The 17,488-nt window shown below is 39.6% G+C and overlaps 2 protein-coding genes across 2 annotated transcripts in view; one reads left to right on the top strand and one right to left on the bottom strand.

Moving 5' to 3' along the window:
* The window catches only part of LOC119648386 (potassium voltage-gated channel subfamily KQT member 1-like), a 592,778-nt gene that overhangs the window by 12,826 nt on the left and 562,464 nt on the right, over positions 1–17,488 (top strand). The gene's annotated exons all lie outside the window — the stretch shown is intronic.
* Positions 13,868–14,236, bottom strand: LOC119648414 (short-chain collagen C4-like). The gene has a single exon (XM_038050165.1). The coding sequence runs from the start codon at positions 14,234–14,236 to the stop codon at positions 13,868–13,870; it is 369 nt and encodes a 122-aa protein (XP_037906093.1).

Raw genomic sequence — 17,488 nt, 5'->3', positions numbered from 1 at the left:
CGTAGCTAAGTCGATGAATGATACCTTTATCCGCAATCCATTTTAGTCATAGCCAGAAATGAAGTTGTCGTCCTTTTTTAATATGTGAACTATTCACTGTCACTTTCGCTTTCTTATCAAAATGTCCATAGATAGGTTCCCCGCGGCGACACGGTTATTTATTTGTTAATTTCTCAGGCGAGAATATCCCTATGATGCTTGCAAGTTACAGTGGTGGTTACTTTCCTTGTGCTGCCCTCACATAGCATGTTCTGTTAATTTCATATTCTCAATAATGTGGCACTTACTTGTAATCCCAGGAGTTTCTATTTAACCCCGCTTTGAGGAAGTTCTTAAAAGAGAAAAAAACATTTAATGCTGAATTTGAACCATTTTGTCACCTAATCTGGTGGATTTCTCCCGTTGGAATTGAACATTGCTTCGATGAAGAAATCAGCAGAGTTTGTCTCCTCTCCTGTAACTCAGAGTTTTGTGCCAATCAATGAATCATTCATTCTATAGGATTTCAATGAGTGCTTATCTGTCACTTTCCAGATTTTTTCCGGTAAGTTATCAATTATGAAAGCATGCAAGAATTCTTTATTTCCCCTGAAACTAATTGTACAAGCGAAAATTCATTAATGATCTTCTCGGATGGTTCGGAGTTCGGAATTCACTCGCTAAGATTGGTCTGAACATTGAGCTCGATGGAAATGATCAAAAGGCTGGCTTAATATGCTGCATGGTGATTTGAAAGCTTCGGGACTACATCCAGATCAAGCCTTTGGCAACACAAAATGGCGCAACCAATCACGAGGGGGCGACCTCCTTTGTGAACGGGACAAAGGCTAAAGAAAGAATTCCTAAAATGATTAAATTTTGTGAACTTACTTCATTACAAAGAAGGTTGGGGTATCGATGTCATGTTTTACAAGCAAAAGCTATATCAGAGTTTGTGTAACTTCATTGCAGTTTTGCATTTTTCGCTCGAGGCACCTTAACTCACCCTTTATTGCCGTCAATAAAATTCTGAAATCAATGCTGAAACAAATGACCATCGCAGGGGTCTTTTTTATATCAATTACCTGTGGTTCTTGGCTTCTTAGAAGTCATCTGTTTTGAAAACGACTTTAAATCTATATTGAAATTTTCCGCTCGCTCTACCCTTTATGGTCCCGAGTTTTGGCCGGCTGGCAAAGACAATGACCTTCTCCTCGCGGTAATAGACGGAGACGGCTATGTTCGTTAATATTATGCGATGTGTCCAATACTGCGTCATATTGGTTTATTGTGTGTCCTATCAAAATTAATTTATGCCTCGTCTCATTCTAGCTGCGACGATAAAAAGATAATTCACTAGAGGTACCTAATCGAGCCCTCTTTCAGGATTTGTTATTCTCCAGGCGATTTTTTCTTCTAGAAGATCGGGGGTCAGCTCGATAATGTAGGAGGCTATTTAGTTTTATTCGTTCACCATAGATCTCCATCGTGTGTGGACGTTTTCGTAGAGGACAGTGATCGTCAGCGCTGTTCTAAGTCGCCGTCCATTCTGTAGTTGCAATGCTTACTTCCCATTGATGGGTTGATAACATAAGTTCCCAGGCTCCGTTCTTACAAATGGTGTTATCTGTTTCAAAGGTACCTCGGTTTTGTCAGCCAGGGTTCTGAGGATTTGCTTGTATCTACATACCAGTTCAGATTTGGATTGGGATAATACGAGGCGATTACGTGGGGGAGTAGGGACTTTAGTGCGTTCTTGCATAGATTCCCTATGAATCATAAGTTTAGTATATACTCCTACGCCTAAAATATAGTGATATATGGGCCGATGCCATGCCTTGGGCTGACCCCATGTATCCCAACCCTTCCTACCTCTTCGGTTTTAGATTCATTTGTCTACCAAAGTATGTGGTTCTTGGGACTCATCTCCAATGATTCTCTTCTTCCAAATTATTGCAGTCTCGACTTTGGAATCAAAATAGAATATGAGTGACGTAAAATCACCAGCCACTGCCAGAGTTGGGTTTGCGATGGTAACAATAAGCTAAAAGCTAACTGTTGCCAGGTCAAACTTTCCTCTGGATTTAAATTTCCCTCGGTATTTTTTCCAAATAGTCTCCTTTTCAGCCAAGCCATGAATGGCGAATATAAAAACTTTCAAACGCTAAAACTGATAACAAAAAATAGCCCGTAAATATCGAATTCCATGAGTAATAAACTCGCCTATGAAATTTTTTTTATTGTGTTACTAGAGTGGATTGGAACAGTTTTACTCACATGGATTGAGCTCTTTTTTCAAGGATGCGGCCTTTACTGGAACGTTGCTATGCGTTTCATCAGTTGAAAAATGCAACGAAAGCAAGAAAATACTTTCATGATTGCGATCTCCACACATTGCGTGTTGAATAAAAAGTTCATGGTTGTACTTTGAAAAGGCACTTTGTTGAATTTAAGTGAACACCAGCTTTGGTTGGAACTACTGTTGTGATTTGCTTAATAGGGAACATACTATATAAGTGAGCAAACTCGTAAATTTTCTAACACTCTGTGGCGTGTCCAAGATAACATCGTTATGTAGCTGATTGAAACGAGCTGATAACGGGGGGTGATTAGTAATTAGTGCATTTTATGGGTAAATATCCCATGATAAAATAACGCATAATCGCAGGGCATTAGAACGGGTTCAAATAAGATTAATTTGCAACATAATATGTAATATCAGCTTTAAATTTTAGTGGGGTTCCATCCCCAAGTTATGAGCGTGGACTAAAATATGTTTGCATTGAGCTTTTGCAACAGACACATATTTTAGATTGGAGCAGATTGGGGTTCTCCAAAAAGGCGAAAAAAAGCAATCCGGTTTTTAGTGAATATAATTGAAGACTGATCTATCTCTGACCTTTATTGTTTTTGATGTTATAAAAGATTCAATCCATTGATGCACAAAGTAGACGTCAATTTTCTGATGACTAACGTGATCAACTTTAAGATGGTACGGTGGGCGATCTTGATTAGGAAATTTCCTCTACATTGGCATTTATCAGCAGATGGATTATATTATCGTTAACAGTATTAATTAATAAAATAATAATTAATGATTATAATTATTTCGAAGAAGCCCATCTTCAAATCTCTGACCACGCTGAGAAATAATAGTTATACTAGGGTATCTATGTCTATTTTTTCCGGCGAAAGGAAATGGGAAGACACCTTCCATTTATGCCCTATTACCCCCAATATGCATGGATAATATGACTGCTCATAAAACTGAAGTCGAAAATTATCAAGCCAACTAACGGTTTCACCCAGGGCAGAGGCAACAACTCATTAGATGCTGCTTCACTTCAACCCTGGCAGTACTGTGACCGAAAGTGGCAACAGCTGGTAGTCGCCCTTTTTTATATAACCGCGAACATGACGTGGGCCCAAATTATTCAACGTTATTCAACGTCATAAATTTAGGCTAAGCTAGGCCGAAGCTAAAAACAATATATTAAAATGGATAAATAAATCTGTGGGGATAGCTTTTCCAGCTTGGCGCCCAATGCGGGTTATGATTTCAAATAGAGACTCCGTGTCATTTCGGCTCAACCTCGATATTTTATGCAACGGAATTTATTCAAGAGAGGATCCAGAAAAAAAATCTTTTTATGAGATTCAAGTAGTCGGTCACATAATATTGAATTGCACCAACTGACAGAAAAGTTCCCTCCCATTTTTGATGATCACTTTTCATCAATTCGCATGCATCAAATGTTTCAATGGGTTCTGCCAATATTATAATTTAAGAAGGTTGGCTGGTAAGTTAAGACCCGAATTTTATCAGTTTCCAATGAATATTTCAGACTAAGTAATTTTAATGGTTTCTTTTGCTTTTCTCTCAACTTTAATCTAGCTTATTAACTTACTCTGGTGCTCGATAACTATCTTTCTAATTTCTTGGAGCGCATTTTTGGTTTCTTCATGATGTTAGCCAAGTTTTGCCCTTAAGTCTAGAGACAAGAGGTTGTTTTTCATCAAGGCTATATTAGCGTTGTTTTTACTTTCTAATAATATTCTTGATGTGGTAGACGTTAGGGACCCTTGTGGTTTGTTATGCGCTAGCCAACTAAACACATTTCCGATTATATTTAAATCCGGTTATAGTTAACATTACGCTAAAAAAATACTCCCATGGGTCCTGAACAAATCTTCGCGCTTGGATTACTTGTCACTAGCCGCTTTACACCATATAATTTTTAATAATTTTTTCGCATATTTCACGCGATATCTCGGAAAAAGCTTGACGAATATTGGTCTTCAAATACTCAGTGCTTTGTGGATTGTATGTATAATTGTATAGCCTCACGAAAATTGTTCGAAGGGATCAAATCGCATGACTAATTTTAATAATAATAATCGTTGCCACAAGAATCCATATTGGATCAGGGCCTTGAAGTGTGTTAGAGCACTTCATTCAAGACTGAAACGGTACACTACAGTACACTGTAGGAGGCAATGTGGTCAGCATTGCGGTCGCCCGAGATTATTACCCTGATTTGACTCAGGTACTCATTCACAGCTGAGTCGACTGGTATCCGACGTCAAATCACGATACAAATCCCACTGCCACCAGTGAGATTTGAACCGCGACCTTCCGTACGACAGCCTTGTGCTCTAACCACTCGGCTATCCGGACCAATTTGACGGTCTGAAAATTCTCCATGGAATCAAACCAACTTTGGCAGACCCTGAAGTCTTCCCTGCTACCATTTTCGAAGAAAAAACCATCAAAAAATTCTCAAAGGCCTAACTACGAAAATTTTGTTTATTGGCATACCTATGAACTTATAGCTATAGAATTAAAGTTTTAAAGGTACCAAACAATAAATTTGGATCTTTTGTCACACTTTCACCTACAGAAGGGATATTTTCGATTGAACGTGCATAACAATGATGCATAGCTTTCCCAATGTCAATGATATTCTCGATGTGTTCAAATTTATTCACTCAATTAATCATCATCAACGGCGCAACAACCGGTATCCGGTCAAGGCCTGCCTTAATAAGGAACTCCAGATATCCCGGTTTTGCGCCGAGATCCATCAATTCGATATTCTAAAAGCTGTCTGGCATCCTGACTTGCGCCATCGCTCCATCTCAGGCAGGGTCTACCTCGTCTTCTTTTTCTACCATAGATATTGCCCCTTATAGACTTTCCGGGCTGGATCATCCTCAACCATACGGATTAAGTGACCCGCCCACCGTAACCTATTGAGCCGAATTTTATCCATAGATTTTGTCGTTATGTAGGCACAGATTTCGTCGTTATGTAGGTAAAAATTCTTCGGAGGATTCTTCTCTCGGACGCGGCCAAAAGTTCGCAATTCTTCTTGCTAAGAACTCAAGTCTCCGAGGAATACATGGGGACTGGCAAGATCATTGTCTTGTACAGTAAGAGTTTTGACCCTATGGTGAGATGTTTCGAGCGAAATAGTTTTATAAGAAACGAAATAAGCTCTGTTCGCGGACCACAACCGTGCGCGGATTTCATCATCATAGCTGTTATCGGTTGTGATGTGAAGGCTATGTTAAAGAGGATGCATGATAGGGCATCATCTTGTCTTAAACCGTTGTTGATTTTGAATGGTCTCGAGAGTGATCCTGCTGCTTTTATTTTGCTTGCACATTGGTCAGGGTCAGTCTTATCAATTTCGTCGGGATACTGAATTCTCTCATGGTCTTGTATAGTTTTACCCTGGCTATGCTATCATAGGCGGCTTTAAAGTCGATGAAAATATAATGCAACTGATGTCCATATTCCAACAGTTTTTCCATCGCTTGCCGCACACAGAAAATCTGATCTGTTGCTGATTTGCCTGGAGTAAAGCCTCTTTGGTATGGGCCAATGATATTCTGGGCGTATGGGGCTATCCGGCTTAGCAAGATAGCAGAGAATATCTTATAGATGGTACTCAGCAACGTGATACCTCTATAATTGTTGCACTGTGTGATATCTCCCTTTTTATGTATGAGACAGATAATGCCTCTTTGCTAGTCATCAGGCATTGATTCGTTGTCCCACATCTTGAGCACAAGTTGATGAACTACTTGGTGTACTTGGTCGCCTCCATATTTAACCAATTCGGCAGTAATACCATCGGTTCCTGGTGACTTATGATTTTTAAGCCGATGAATTGCACGGACTGTTTCTTCTATACTTGGTGGTAGCAGTATTTGTCCGTTATCTTCAGTTGGCAGGACTTTCAACTCGCCGATGTTCTGGTTGTTCAGTAGTTCATCAAAGTACTCAACCTATCGCTCCAATATGCGCATTCTGTCGGAAATCAGATTTCCCTCTTTGTCTCCGCAGGATAAACATCGGGGTGTATAAGGCTTAATCCTGCTGACTTGTTGGTAAAACTTGCGTGCCTGGTGAGGTTACTCTTTGTACATTTTGAGTTCACAGACCTGTAGGTTCTCCCAGGCTTCATTTTTCCGTCTGTGAAATCGCTTCTCCGCTCATTGGAGTTCGGGGTAAGTCTCCGCGCGTGCCCGCGTTCTATGAGAATGCAGCTTTACTCGGTATGCAGCATTCTTCCGTTTCGTAGCTAACTTACATTCATCGGCAAAGCAGCCGTTCTGACCCTTTTTGCGGCTGGGGCCAAGTATGTTTGTGGCCGTATCCATGATAACGTTCTTCAGGTGATTGTGAAGATCATTTGTTGATGTTTCATCTCCAGGATCTCTGTTGACTGCGGTTACTGCGGCATCAATTTCCCTCTTATGGCTGTTGCGGAGAGCTGTGTTGTGGATGGCTTCAGTGTTAACTCTCACCTGATTGTGAGAAGGGATTCTGGGTGTTGTTGTTATTCGAGCTTGGGACACGATGCCAACGAGATAGTGATCCGAGTCTATATTGGCCCCCCTATATATTTTGGCATTCATCAAGGCTGAGAGGTGGCAGCGTTCGATCAACACGTGGTAAATTTGGTTGAAAGTGGTCCCGCCTGGAGACGTTTGTTTGTTTGTGGACCGCTTTCCGCGCAAACCAGGTATTTCCAACAACCATTTCGTGTGACACTGCTAATTGAATAATCCGGAGTCCGTTATCATTTGTATTTTGATGTAAGCTATGGGAGCAACGTATCGCCTGAATACGAGCTCCTTCCCTACTTGGCTGTTAAAACCCACAAGTATGATTTTGATATCATATCTGGCATAGGCTTCGAGGGTCCGCTCAACTGCCTCGTAGAAGGTATCCTTCTCCGACTCTTCAGTCTCCTCTGTAGGGGCGTGAACGTTAATGAGGCTTATATTTCTAAATTAGCCTCGCAAACGCAGAGTGCATAGCCGTTCGCTTATGCTTTTAAAGCCAATAACACCAGGTTTCATTTTTTGGCTGACTAAGAAACCTACTCTGAGCACATGGTTTACTGGATGGCCACTATAATATATGGTGTAGCGGCTCTTCTACAGAAAACCGGTCCCTGTCCAATGCATCTCCTGTAACGCTGTTACATCAGTCCTATATTGTGACAGGGTATCGGCTACCTGCTCAGCAGCTTCATCTCTGTACAGGGAGCGCACGTTCCATGAGAAAATGCGCAAATCGTTAATCCGTTGTCGTTGCCGGGTTCGTCGTTGCAAATCTGTCAAGTCCGAGGCTCCTGTTGTGACTTCCTAACAAGTTGCTTTCCGTGTAGTGTTGTCAGCTTTACCCAACCCCCAACCTGGACGACCAGTTGGTACAATTTGCTCCGTTTTTGGGCGCGGGAGACTCGTCTTCATCCTTCTCCGTCTGCAACTTTTCGTTAAGAAAGAGCTCCCAGCGGTCACCACGTGGAGGTGGAGATAGGGCTTGGTAGTAGAACTGTTGGTGTTGTGTTGTTCGGCAGGCATTTCCCAGGTTTTATGCTCCATCGTGGGTGGCAATCCACGTTTCACCCTGGGATCTATACTGTCCTTTGACCGCCATTGATCAGTTAATTGATAACGTAGATGACTTATTCCTTTTATATTCACAAGTAACGCCTGAAGCTTGCATCTTTCGTTAGTATCTTTAGGTGAAGATTGTGCATTTTCTGCCAGGAATATTCGCGTGAAGCATGAATGGCAAAAACTACCTTGCTTTAGTTAGTTAGCTAATTAGCTTGGTTATTTCTTGCATTCATCTGTTCAAGATATGCATGCAATTTACTATTGTAGTTATAAGGACTGTATTGACTCTCAAGTGTACCTTGCCAGAAAGTAAGATGAATTAAAAGAGAAAAGGATATGATTATTGGTCGCAAAACTCAATTTTAGAACAGCGCAGTAAAATTTTCCTTTTCCTCCCCATATTTTTATGAAACTTTCAAGTTAATCGATTTTTAGCAAAATTGAACGAGGGCATTCTAAACAACTTCCTTCGTGAACTGCAACTTTATTACTATACAAAAGTTTCCCTTCCTGAAGGACGAACTTCTGGCGTCTACTTCAACAAGGATTGAACAGAAGTTCCTTTCAATCCAATTAAAAGATATAGTTGGTGTGTCTGAACATTTCGATCTTCGTATTCTCGCTATTACTGAAAATTTCAGGAAGCATATCTCATTCATATTTGCATAGCGATATAAAAAACATTTAATTCGGCTCTCAAAATGTGTAGGCTACAAACATACATACGTACGCATTGTGGAAAACCTCCTTTTTCCATATTTCATTCATTATTTCTGCAGGATGAATTTCCAATCAGGTTGCAATGCCTTTCATAGTTCAACCCCTTGTTGATCGATACTGTCTTTGCAGGTTTGTATGTATCTGGTTCAATTTGTGGCGGTTTTACAATCTGTACAAATGACCACTTGATGAATTGGGATCGATAGAGGTAAATTTCACCAGTAGAAATTGGCTCAAATATAAATACCTGTATCAACACTTGTTACTACGTCACAGAGGTAGCATATGCATTTTCTCCTTTTCCTTTAAGGCTTCAAAAATTGTTTTTAAAATAGATTATCCTTGCTCCCGTGGAGAAAACAACAAGGAGTTAAAAGCGGCGGGAAAATGCACAGGTGTGCACACAGTCTCAATCTCCTGAAGGTTAGCGTTGTGTTGCATTTTGCGCTTTTCCCCTTCAATACGAGGACAGCCCCCGGCCCAGGTTCATCAGTTTCGTTTTCAAAACTTTATAATTGAAAAAGTGAAGGAATAGAGATGAGTAATTATTCTATGCATTTTCATGGAGTACGAACGGTGACGGAATTTAAATTGGATCATTAATTAGGAATAACTTTGAGAAATATTCATTAGCCTCGGATATCATCTAGAGAAGTTAAATAACTTGCACTTGGGTATATTCAAATGCAATGCGTATAGTCCTTGAGGACTCTAAATATCTTTCCGCCTCCGCCGCCTGGAAGTGAAGTTAATTGGAAATCCAATAGCTCTCAAAGCGGACAATATTTCAGCATAGAATTATCATCGACATCATCGGTATCATTGCTGCCATCATGATTTTGACACGATTAGAGTGTAAGGAATTGATTTTCTTACGTTTCTGCCATCATTTGCAAGTCAAGTTCGTGTTACTGATTGCCTACCTAGGGAATAATGTATGAACTTGATCTGAATCGTAGTCAGTATTCACATATTCGATGGTGTGCCTGCGTGTGTGCTGATTACAATCAGGGCTGTTCGGCCATCGTCCCAGGCTATGAGGTGGCTGAAGGCTGAAAGCCTGTGAGAAATTTTCACTAGGTCAACAATAAGCACAATTTTATTGCATATACATACATATGTAAGTGGACTTCATCTATCGATTCTATATGCGCACATATGTCTATCCACATATCCTTTCAGACTCCAAGTAAATACCGGCCCCTTGGAAAATAGGCATAAAAATGAACGTAACTGTTTTATCCACCCTTATTGATTTTCCAGGAGGCAATTTTTGTGGCAAATAACGGCTCATACCTTATTAACCTGAAACAATAATTTATGTTTTATTGCCAACATCGTTGTCGTCCTGTACATGGTAGTGAACCACGAGTGAATTAGAGCGCGTATGCACTGTTATTATAATATTTCCACACTATCTTGGATGTAGATTCGATGGAAGATTTCGAGGGAAATAATAGACAATATGTGTGGAAATGGTGTTGAAGGTTCTCCTTGATTTACTGATTATGGAAATTGATTTCTGTACGTGGGCTAAGCAAGAGACCTCAATGAATTGATATGGAGTATCTGCTTTTGTCACTTGAACATTTTATTGTCTATTGTATTGAAAAGGATCTTCAAAGGATTATATCTTGAAAGGGAATTCGTTACTGGGGGATTTTGGAATCGCTCGTGTAGGATGGAGTCCTAGATTGGTCAGGAAATGGAATTCTGATAAGGCGAAAACTGATGTGTGGTTGTTGGTTACTTTAGCTGGGGCACCCACCTGAGAGTTTCTGATTTTATGGTTGCCTCTTTGTCAGGTTTTTCCGGAAATTTTATATTCCTCTCCTTATTGTGAAATCCTAGAGTTATTGGTCTGCAGGCTTAATTTAAAATTCGTACATCCAGAAATAGAAATGTCATCTTTTCCTGATGTTGGCCTCAGGTTTATCCTTTATCCTTTCCCCTTCTTCATTGATTAGTTGACAAGACAAGAAGTTGTATACCGAATAGAACCAAATTTCTGCTTATGCCTGTGGGGCTTAATTATATCTAAATTAACCTTATGAATGGACGCGTGCATTGTATAGCACAAAATGAAATTATGATTTGATAAATATCCAAGTGAAACTTTCATTGAACAAATTTGTCTTCTGTTTCGATTTATAATTGGAATAAAGATGTTTGCTTGCGCCTGAGTGAATTAAAAACATAAGCCCTGCTACAATTGCAATATAATAATTAGAAGACCGTGCACGGAGCACACCTCCTTGTAAGGAGCTGTATATCGGAAGAGCTGTTTGACACGAAACGCATGAAGGAGTTGTTGCAAAACCCATAGAGATTGGGTTCCTTTGTTGTTTGTGAGAGGTAACGATTAAAATTTTGTTTTTAAAAAATTGTGGAAGTGATCTATCGATTGTAGTCCTTTGGGGTCTTGCAGTGATTGTTCCCAGAGGGTATTCGACCTTTAATCTAGCTTTCTTACTATTAAGAAAAGGAGAGTTGGATTCCAGTTGTTCCCAGCAAGTTGTCTTTAAGTTGTAATAGACATTCCTGTAAACACGTGATCGTGACCCGATGTCAGTGGCATTCTACACGTCGGTGCCCCGATGCGTTATTAGGGGGTTCATAACGCCTCCACCACAAGCTTCTAGACGATAAACCCCGGGCCAATTGGCGAATTTATAAGAATGCCAACTGGGAAGCAAAGAGAGCAATCGAGTTATGGAACCGTCCGCGCCGTCGGCATCTTTTAACCACCAGCATAAATCCTGGTTCTAAATAATAATAAACGAAGATGCATCTGCGCATCTTCTTTCCTCCGTATGACCCTTATAAATATTTCGGTCTTTATCTTTATATCTCGTCATACCCGACTCAGGTCAAATGTTTTCTTTCACAACATGTCCTGTTGTTGAATAATAAACGAAGATGCATTTGTGCATCTTCGCTGCTCAGAATGACCCTAATAAAAGGATAGGATTTTACGTAGATAAGAACCATATGTTAATATGTGTTATGTATTAGATAGTTTCATAGAAGATAAGGAACATATGTATATTATGTAAACAATTTTAAGGAAATATAAATGGGAGGTGACCGAGAAGGAACCTCAGTCTTGTTTCGATATTACAATAGTCTTGTTTCTATATCACAGTACGGAAGTACTAAAAGAGACAACTGTGTAACAAATACACACTAAGTGTTGTTACTTAACTGTCGCTGTCACCCGAGCGGTCCATTACAAAAATCTTTACTATCAACTGGACACTCGGCATGGCGAGAGAGATCTGTATCGACTTGTCAAAAGCCGTAACGAACGCATACAGGATATCGAATACTTCTGCTGCGTTAATGACAAGAACGGTACTTTGCTTACCAACCATCTAGCCGAAACAGATGGATGGCGAGAATACTTCGAGCAGATTTCAACTGAAGAATTTGCTCTTCCTGCACTTTTACAATCATTGCCGACATTTGGAGTAGTTCCACCTGTCAGCGAAACTGACGTCGAGGGTGCAATAAAATGAATGAAATCGGGGAAAACCACATGATCTGAGCTCTGGGAAGCGAAGAGCTGGGACCCAACACTGTGGCTCAGTGAATTCTTTAATCGGGTTATTCAGGAAGGCAGAACACCATCTGACTGACAAGAAAGTGTCACAGTTCCAATATGGAAGAAGAAAGGTAGTCCAGCAGAATGTTTAAATTACGGTCCGATTCGGTTACTTTCCCATACCATTAACATTTTTAAACGCATTCTTGACAACCGTATTCGCAAAATCGTTGCGCGGCTACTCAAGGAGAAACACCGTGAGAAGTATCGCCCTCTTTATATTGCATTTTTGGATCTAGAGAAAGCTTTTGATCGTGTACCACACGAACTCATCTAGTATGCTTTACGACAACACTTCGTGCCAGAAGAACTCGTGCGCTGGGTTCAATTGCTCTACTACGATCCGAAAAGTAAAGTTCGAAGTATGGCGGGTGTATCAAAACCGCTTCGTGTCTCTGTTGGTGTTCATCAAGGAAATGCCCTCTCACCACTCCTCTTTGTCCTTGTTATGGAGACCGTCACACGAGATATCCAACGTCCAGCGCCCTACACACTAGTAGTATAAATATGTATGTTCTAATCCACTTTCATATAAAAATCTTGCGGTTTTGAGACGGCATGTATGTTCGAATCCAGTTTCATATGAAAATGTTGTGGTTAGGGGCGGCCGGTTTGGCGCGTGCCGGGGGCGACTTTTAGGGAAGCGTAGTTCGTAGGGCGTCGTCCGCGGGGGTTCGGGGAGCCTCGTTCCGGGCCGGGGCGGGCCGGGGCGGGGCGGGGCGGCGTGCGTTTTTGTTGTTGTTGGATGTCATGTGCGTATTGCTTGGGTGATGGGGAATTGCTTATCAGGTTGACGTATTTGGGAGTGAATATTAGACCGTGGGTGAATATGTAGTAAGTTTGAAAATGATTTTGTTGTTGAGGTTGCTGATAAGAGGTGATCGTTTGAGTGCCATGTGCTAATTGTTTGGGTGACGGAAAATCGCTTATCAAGTTGATATATATTAGGGACTGTGTGAATATTAAACCGCAGGTGAATATATTGTAAGTTTGAAAGTGATGTTTGTCAGTTGTGAAGGAAAATTAGAAGTGTTAAGCGATAAGCCATGTTTTGGATTGAGCGGTTATCGCATAGAGATAAATATTGTATATGTGAACAAGTATGGAAGAGTTTTAAAATTATCAACGTGAAGATTGATTCGGGTTATCTGGAGGTTTATATGACACCTGAGGATGCCTTGATGCCTTAAGTGGACTATACGTGGAATAATGGTTTATTTGATATTTGGTCATAACATTTTTGAAATGTTTGTTGTAGAATTCTTTTCCGTCGTCTGTTTGTAGGTTTTTAGGAATGCGTCCTCGTTGGAGAATCTGTTCAATTGCTATAGCAACTTCTTTGCCCGTTTTTGTTTTGATGGAAGCCGTCCACGCAAACTTGGAAAACGTGTCGATGATCGTAAGAAGGAAACGGAACCCCGTATTGTCGCTAACATATGCTCCCATTTCAACTAAACCGGCCTGCCACAAGTCATCCAAACCTTTAATTATGACTGGTCGTCGGTTAAAATTTTTTTTAACTGACCTATGTAATTCGTTTACTACTTGCCGTTTGCTCATTTTAGAATGAACTGAATTTCGTAATATGATTGATAGTTGTATTTGTTGTTTTTAAGGTATGACTTTGAACTGTCATCATCATCATCATAGTTTTGTAAGTTCGTCGAGTTCAAGTTGAATTTGTCTGTCTATATATTCTTTGAGTTTCTCAATGTTAATATTAACGTAGTTCTTTGTAGAAGCATCAGCATCCTCAACGGGTTCTCCAAGATTCTTGAGTTGTTTGAATTTGATGTTGTAATCACCGCTTTCCGTTTTATTAAATCCCGCACCATGCAAACCTTGTAGACCATCCTTACCAGATTTTCCTTCTGGACCTCGGGGACCCGAGGGCCCCTGCTGACCTATAGGACCTTGAGGACCTTGAGGACCTGGGGGTCCTTGAAGTCCTTGCAAACCACGTTTTCCTCCTCCAGTATCGTTTGAAAATCGACCAAATTTATCAACACCCATTTAATAAATGATGTGAGCTGCGTGTTTATTCTATTATTTGTGATTCTTTCAATTCTTCAATGATTGATATAATTTCATTGTTATGATTATTGTGACCGGCTTGCTGTGACGCAATGAGTAACCGCAATCGACTTACTAGTTCATTGGGATCATCCCAATATATATAGTCAATTTGTTTGTTAGACGTTTCCATTAAATTAGGGTTTTTGCATTTAATATTAGGGGTTCGTGTTAACCCTTTTCCTTCTTTTCTATTTAACAATTTAGAAATTATTCTTGTATATTTAAAGCTTCGATTTCCATTGACTTGACTGCTACTGTCATAAGAACGCCTGTGGGCATTAGAGTGTAGAAGAATACTTTTATAATTCTCTAAATCATCGTCGGAATATATTGTTTCATCTGGATACTTCATAAAAAGCAGTTCATATAAACCCCGACTTCCAATGTAAGCTTTTTCATCTACAATTATATGATTATCATCGATTGCGAAATCTGAATTTCCTATTTTCCACTGATTTCCATCATTGTCATCCCTATATACCCCATAAATACTGTCAATTACAGATGGTTGATTTACATAGATATCTAGATATTGCCTAGCAACATCTGAAAAATGATTTTGCTTCAGGTATTCTCCCAGATATTCTTGCCCTTCCGGAGTGGCAACATATTGGCGAACAGCTTTTGTAGAAGACTTAGGAGTTTCAAAAATGTGTTCATTTTCTTCATAGACACGATCTCTCTTTAATTCCTCATCTTTACATTTAATACGAGCTGATGAAGACTCTTCTTTAAACTCTTGTTTTTTTATGTCTTGTTCCTGCAATACTTTAGCTTTCTTAACAAATTCTTTGAGGGGTTCCGTGATGGGCTTAAATGTTTCTTCCAACTGAATCTCTGTTCCGGCTTTGTTAGCTTTCAGCTGTTGATATTTTTTCCTTATTGAATCGGTTGTCTTTACAATATCTCTGAGCAACTGTTTGTCAAGCTTTGTTCTTTTCATTGTTTATGGAATCAGCAACGGATGCAATTGGTCAAATTTCGAAATATATCTAAAATGTTTTGAAATATTCTTTCAATAGGTTTTAGTTTGATTTTGAACTGATTTTTGCAGCACCTAAATCGCTTTGTTTCTTTTTTGAATTGTTTGGAACTGTCCTCACTGTTGCTGCACTCAAACCGTATTGAACTGTTATCGAACTGTATTGAACAGCTATTGAGCTGCATCAAACTGATCCTTTGAACTGCTTTGAACTGTTCCTGAACTGATTTTAACTGCTTTGAACTGCTCCTGAACTGCTTTGAACTGATGCTTCTGAACTGCTTCTGAACTGCTTTTGAACTGCTTCTGAACTGCTTTGAACTGCTTTGAACTGCTGCTAGACTGCTAAGTTGGTAATGATGCTTTTAATAGATGGGGGGTTCTTGCCATACTGAGGATTTGCTTTTATAGTAGTATGAATATATCGAATCCCTTTCGATATCGACCCTTCTCTAAAGAACTGTCTTTATCAATTACACAGAATCCATATTTATCATTCCAACATTCAGCACAAATGGTTCTAAACTGTTCGAAAGTCATGTCGGTGTTTACGTGATCATTGTAAATGTGTCTTAAATTCATATCATCCTGTTTGAATATAATCAAAAAATTTGCGTTATCTCGAATAATGTGTTTCGGTATTCTTGTATATGTTTGACACAGATAAAAGCTATCAATATTATGATGTCGTCCCATACAGAAATATGATCGAATATTCTCTTGTTTCTCGCTGGCAATATCATCGAAAATGAAAACAGAGTCAGATTTGGCTTCTTCAGGCGAAATCACTTCACTATTATTTGAGAATGTATAGAAGCCCAATCCGGAAATAGCTTTAACAGCCTGCTTCAAATGTTCATATTTGGGTTGATGTAATGATTTCGAGTAGATGTAAATATTTTCAAATTTTATACCATTTGGGTGCTTCAATAGAGAAAGCATAACGTTAGTTTTGCCGCAGTTAGAAGGACCCGTAATAATACCCCGAATATTATTAGGCAATAAATTGCTGTGTTTAGCTATACAGCTTTCATTTGTAATGTCAGTGTTTTCCACCACCAACCTTTGTTGTTGTTGTATAAACCGCATTATCAGTGCAACTAAACAACCAGACTGAAAGTAATTACGTTGTTGCAAAAAGTGTTATAGTCTGCGAGAGTTGTTGAACCGAGCAGGATTATACGCATACATAGACGCAAAGAGAACGGTCACTATAAAATGATTGATCATAAAAATAAATATACTAGTACAACACGAAAAGCGGTGAAAGGAAGAGGTGTGATTAATACCCTAATCAATAAACTTCCAATTGAACTGCATCTACCTGGTTATCAATACTGTGGTCCTGGTACAAAACTAAGCGAGCGGCTTGCTAGAGGTGATCCAGGAATAAACTTATTGGATCAAGCCTGTAAAGAGCATGATATTGGATATTCAAAATTTAAAGAAACGGCTGATCGTCATATATTAGATAAAATATTAGCTGAAAAGGCATGGCAACGAGTCAGATCAGCAGACGCAGGATTGTCAGAACGAGCTAACGCACTACTTGTAACCAACATGATGAAAGCTAAAGTAAAATTAGGAATGGGAATGAAGAATAAACCGAAATTTGGAACAATTGTTTCCAAAGTCCGAAGGATTGTCAAAAGAAAGAAACCCGACACAATGAAAGCGAGTATTAAAGTAGCCTTAGCTGCTGCAAAGAATATAACAAAGGGACGGAAGAAGACTCTCAAGACTCCAAGGATAATACCCATTCCTAAAGTTGGTGGAGTTCTACCTTTTCTAGTTCCTCTTTTCGCAGGATTATCTGCTATTGGTGCTTTATCAGGTGGAGCTGCGGGAATAGCGAAAGCTGTTAATGATGCTACCAATGCTAAAAAGACCTTAGAAGAAAAACAGCGTCATAACCAAAAAATGGAGGAGATAACATTAGGCCGAGGATTGCATTTAAAACCGTACAGAAAAGGATTAGGGTTGTTTTTGAATCCTGCTTCAAAAAACTTTTAAAAACGCTACCCAAGAGAGCATTAAATGAGAATGATTTAAAGAGATTCGCCAGATTCTTGTCAAACTTCAGAGGAGTTTTCATGCGAAATAATTTACCGAGGGGAGCTGCAAAGCAAAACGAATGTGGTATTGTAAATCTGGATAATATGCAGGGTTCTGGTACTCATTGGGTAGCATACAAAAAACAGAATCGA

The sequence above is a fragment of the Hermetia illucens genome, chromosome 2 (genome assembly GCF_905115235.1).
Source record: "Hermetia illucens chromosome 2, iHerIll2.2.curated.20191125, whole genome shotgun sequence".
NCBI lineage: Eukaryota > Metazoa > Arthropoda > Insecta > Diptera > Stratiomyidae > Hermetia > Hermetia illucens.
The sequence above is the reverse complement of the archived record's forward strand: the minus strand, read 5'-3'. Positions and strand labels throughout refer to the sequence as shown.

Coding starts and splice junctions, on each gene's coding strand:
- LOC119648414 (XM_038050165.1), bottom strand. CDS start 14,236: ATGGGTGTTGATAAATTTGGTCGATTTTCAAACGATACTGGAGGAGGA.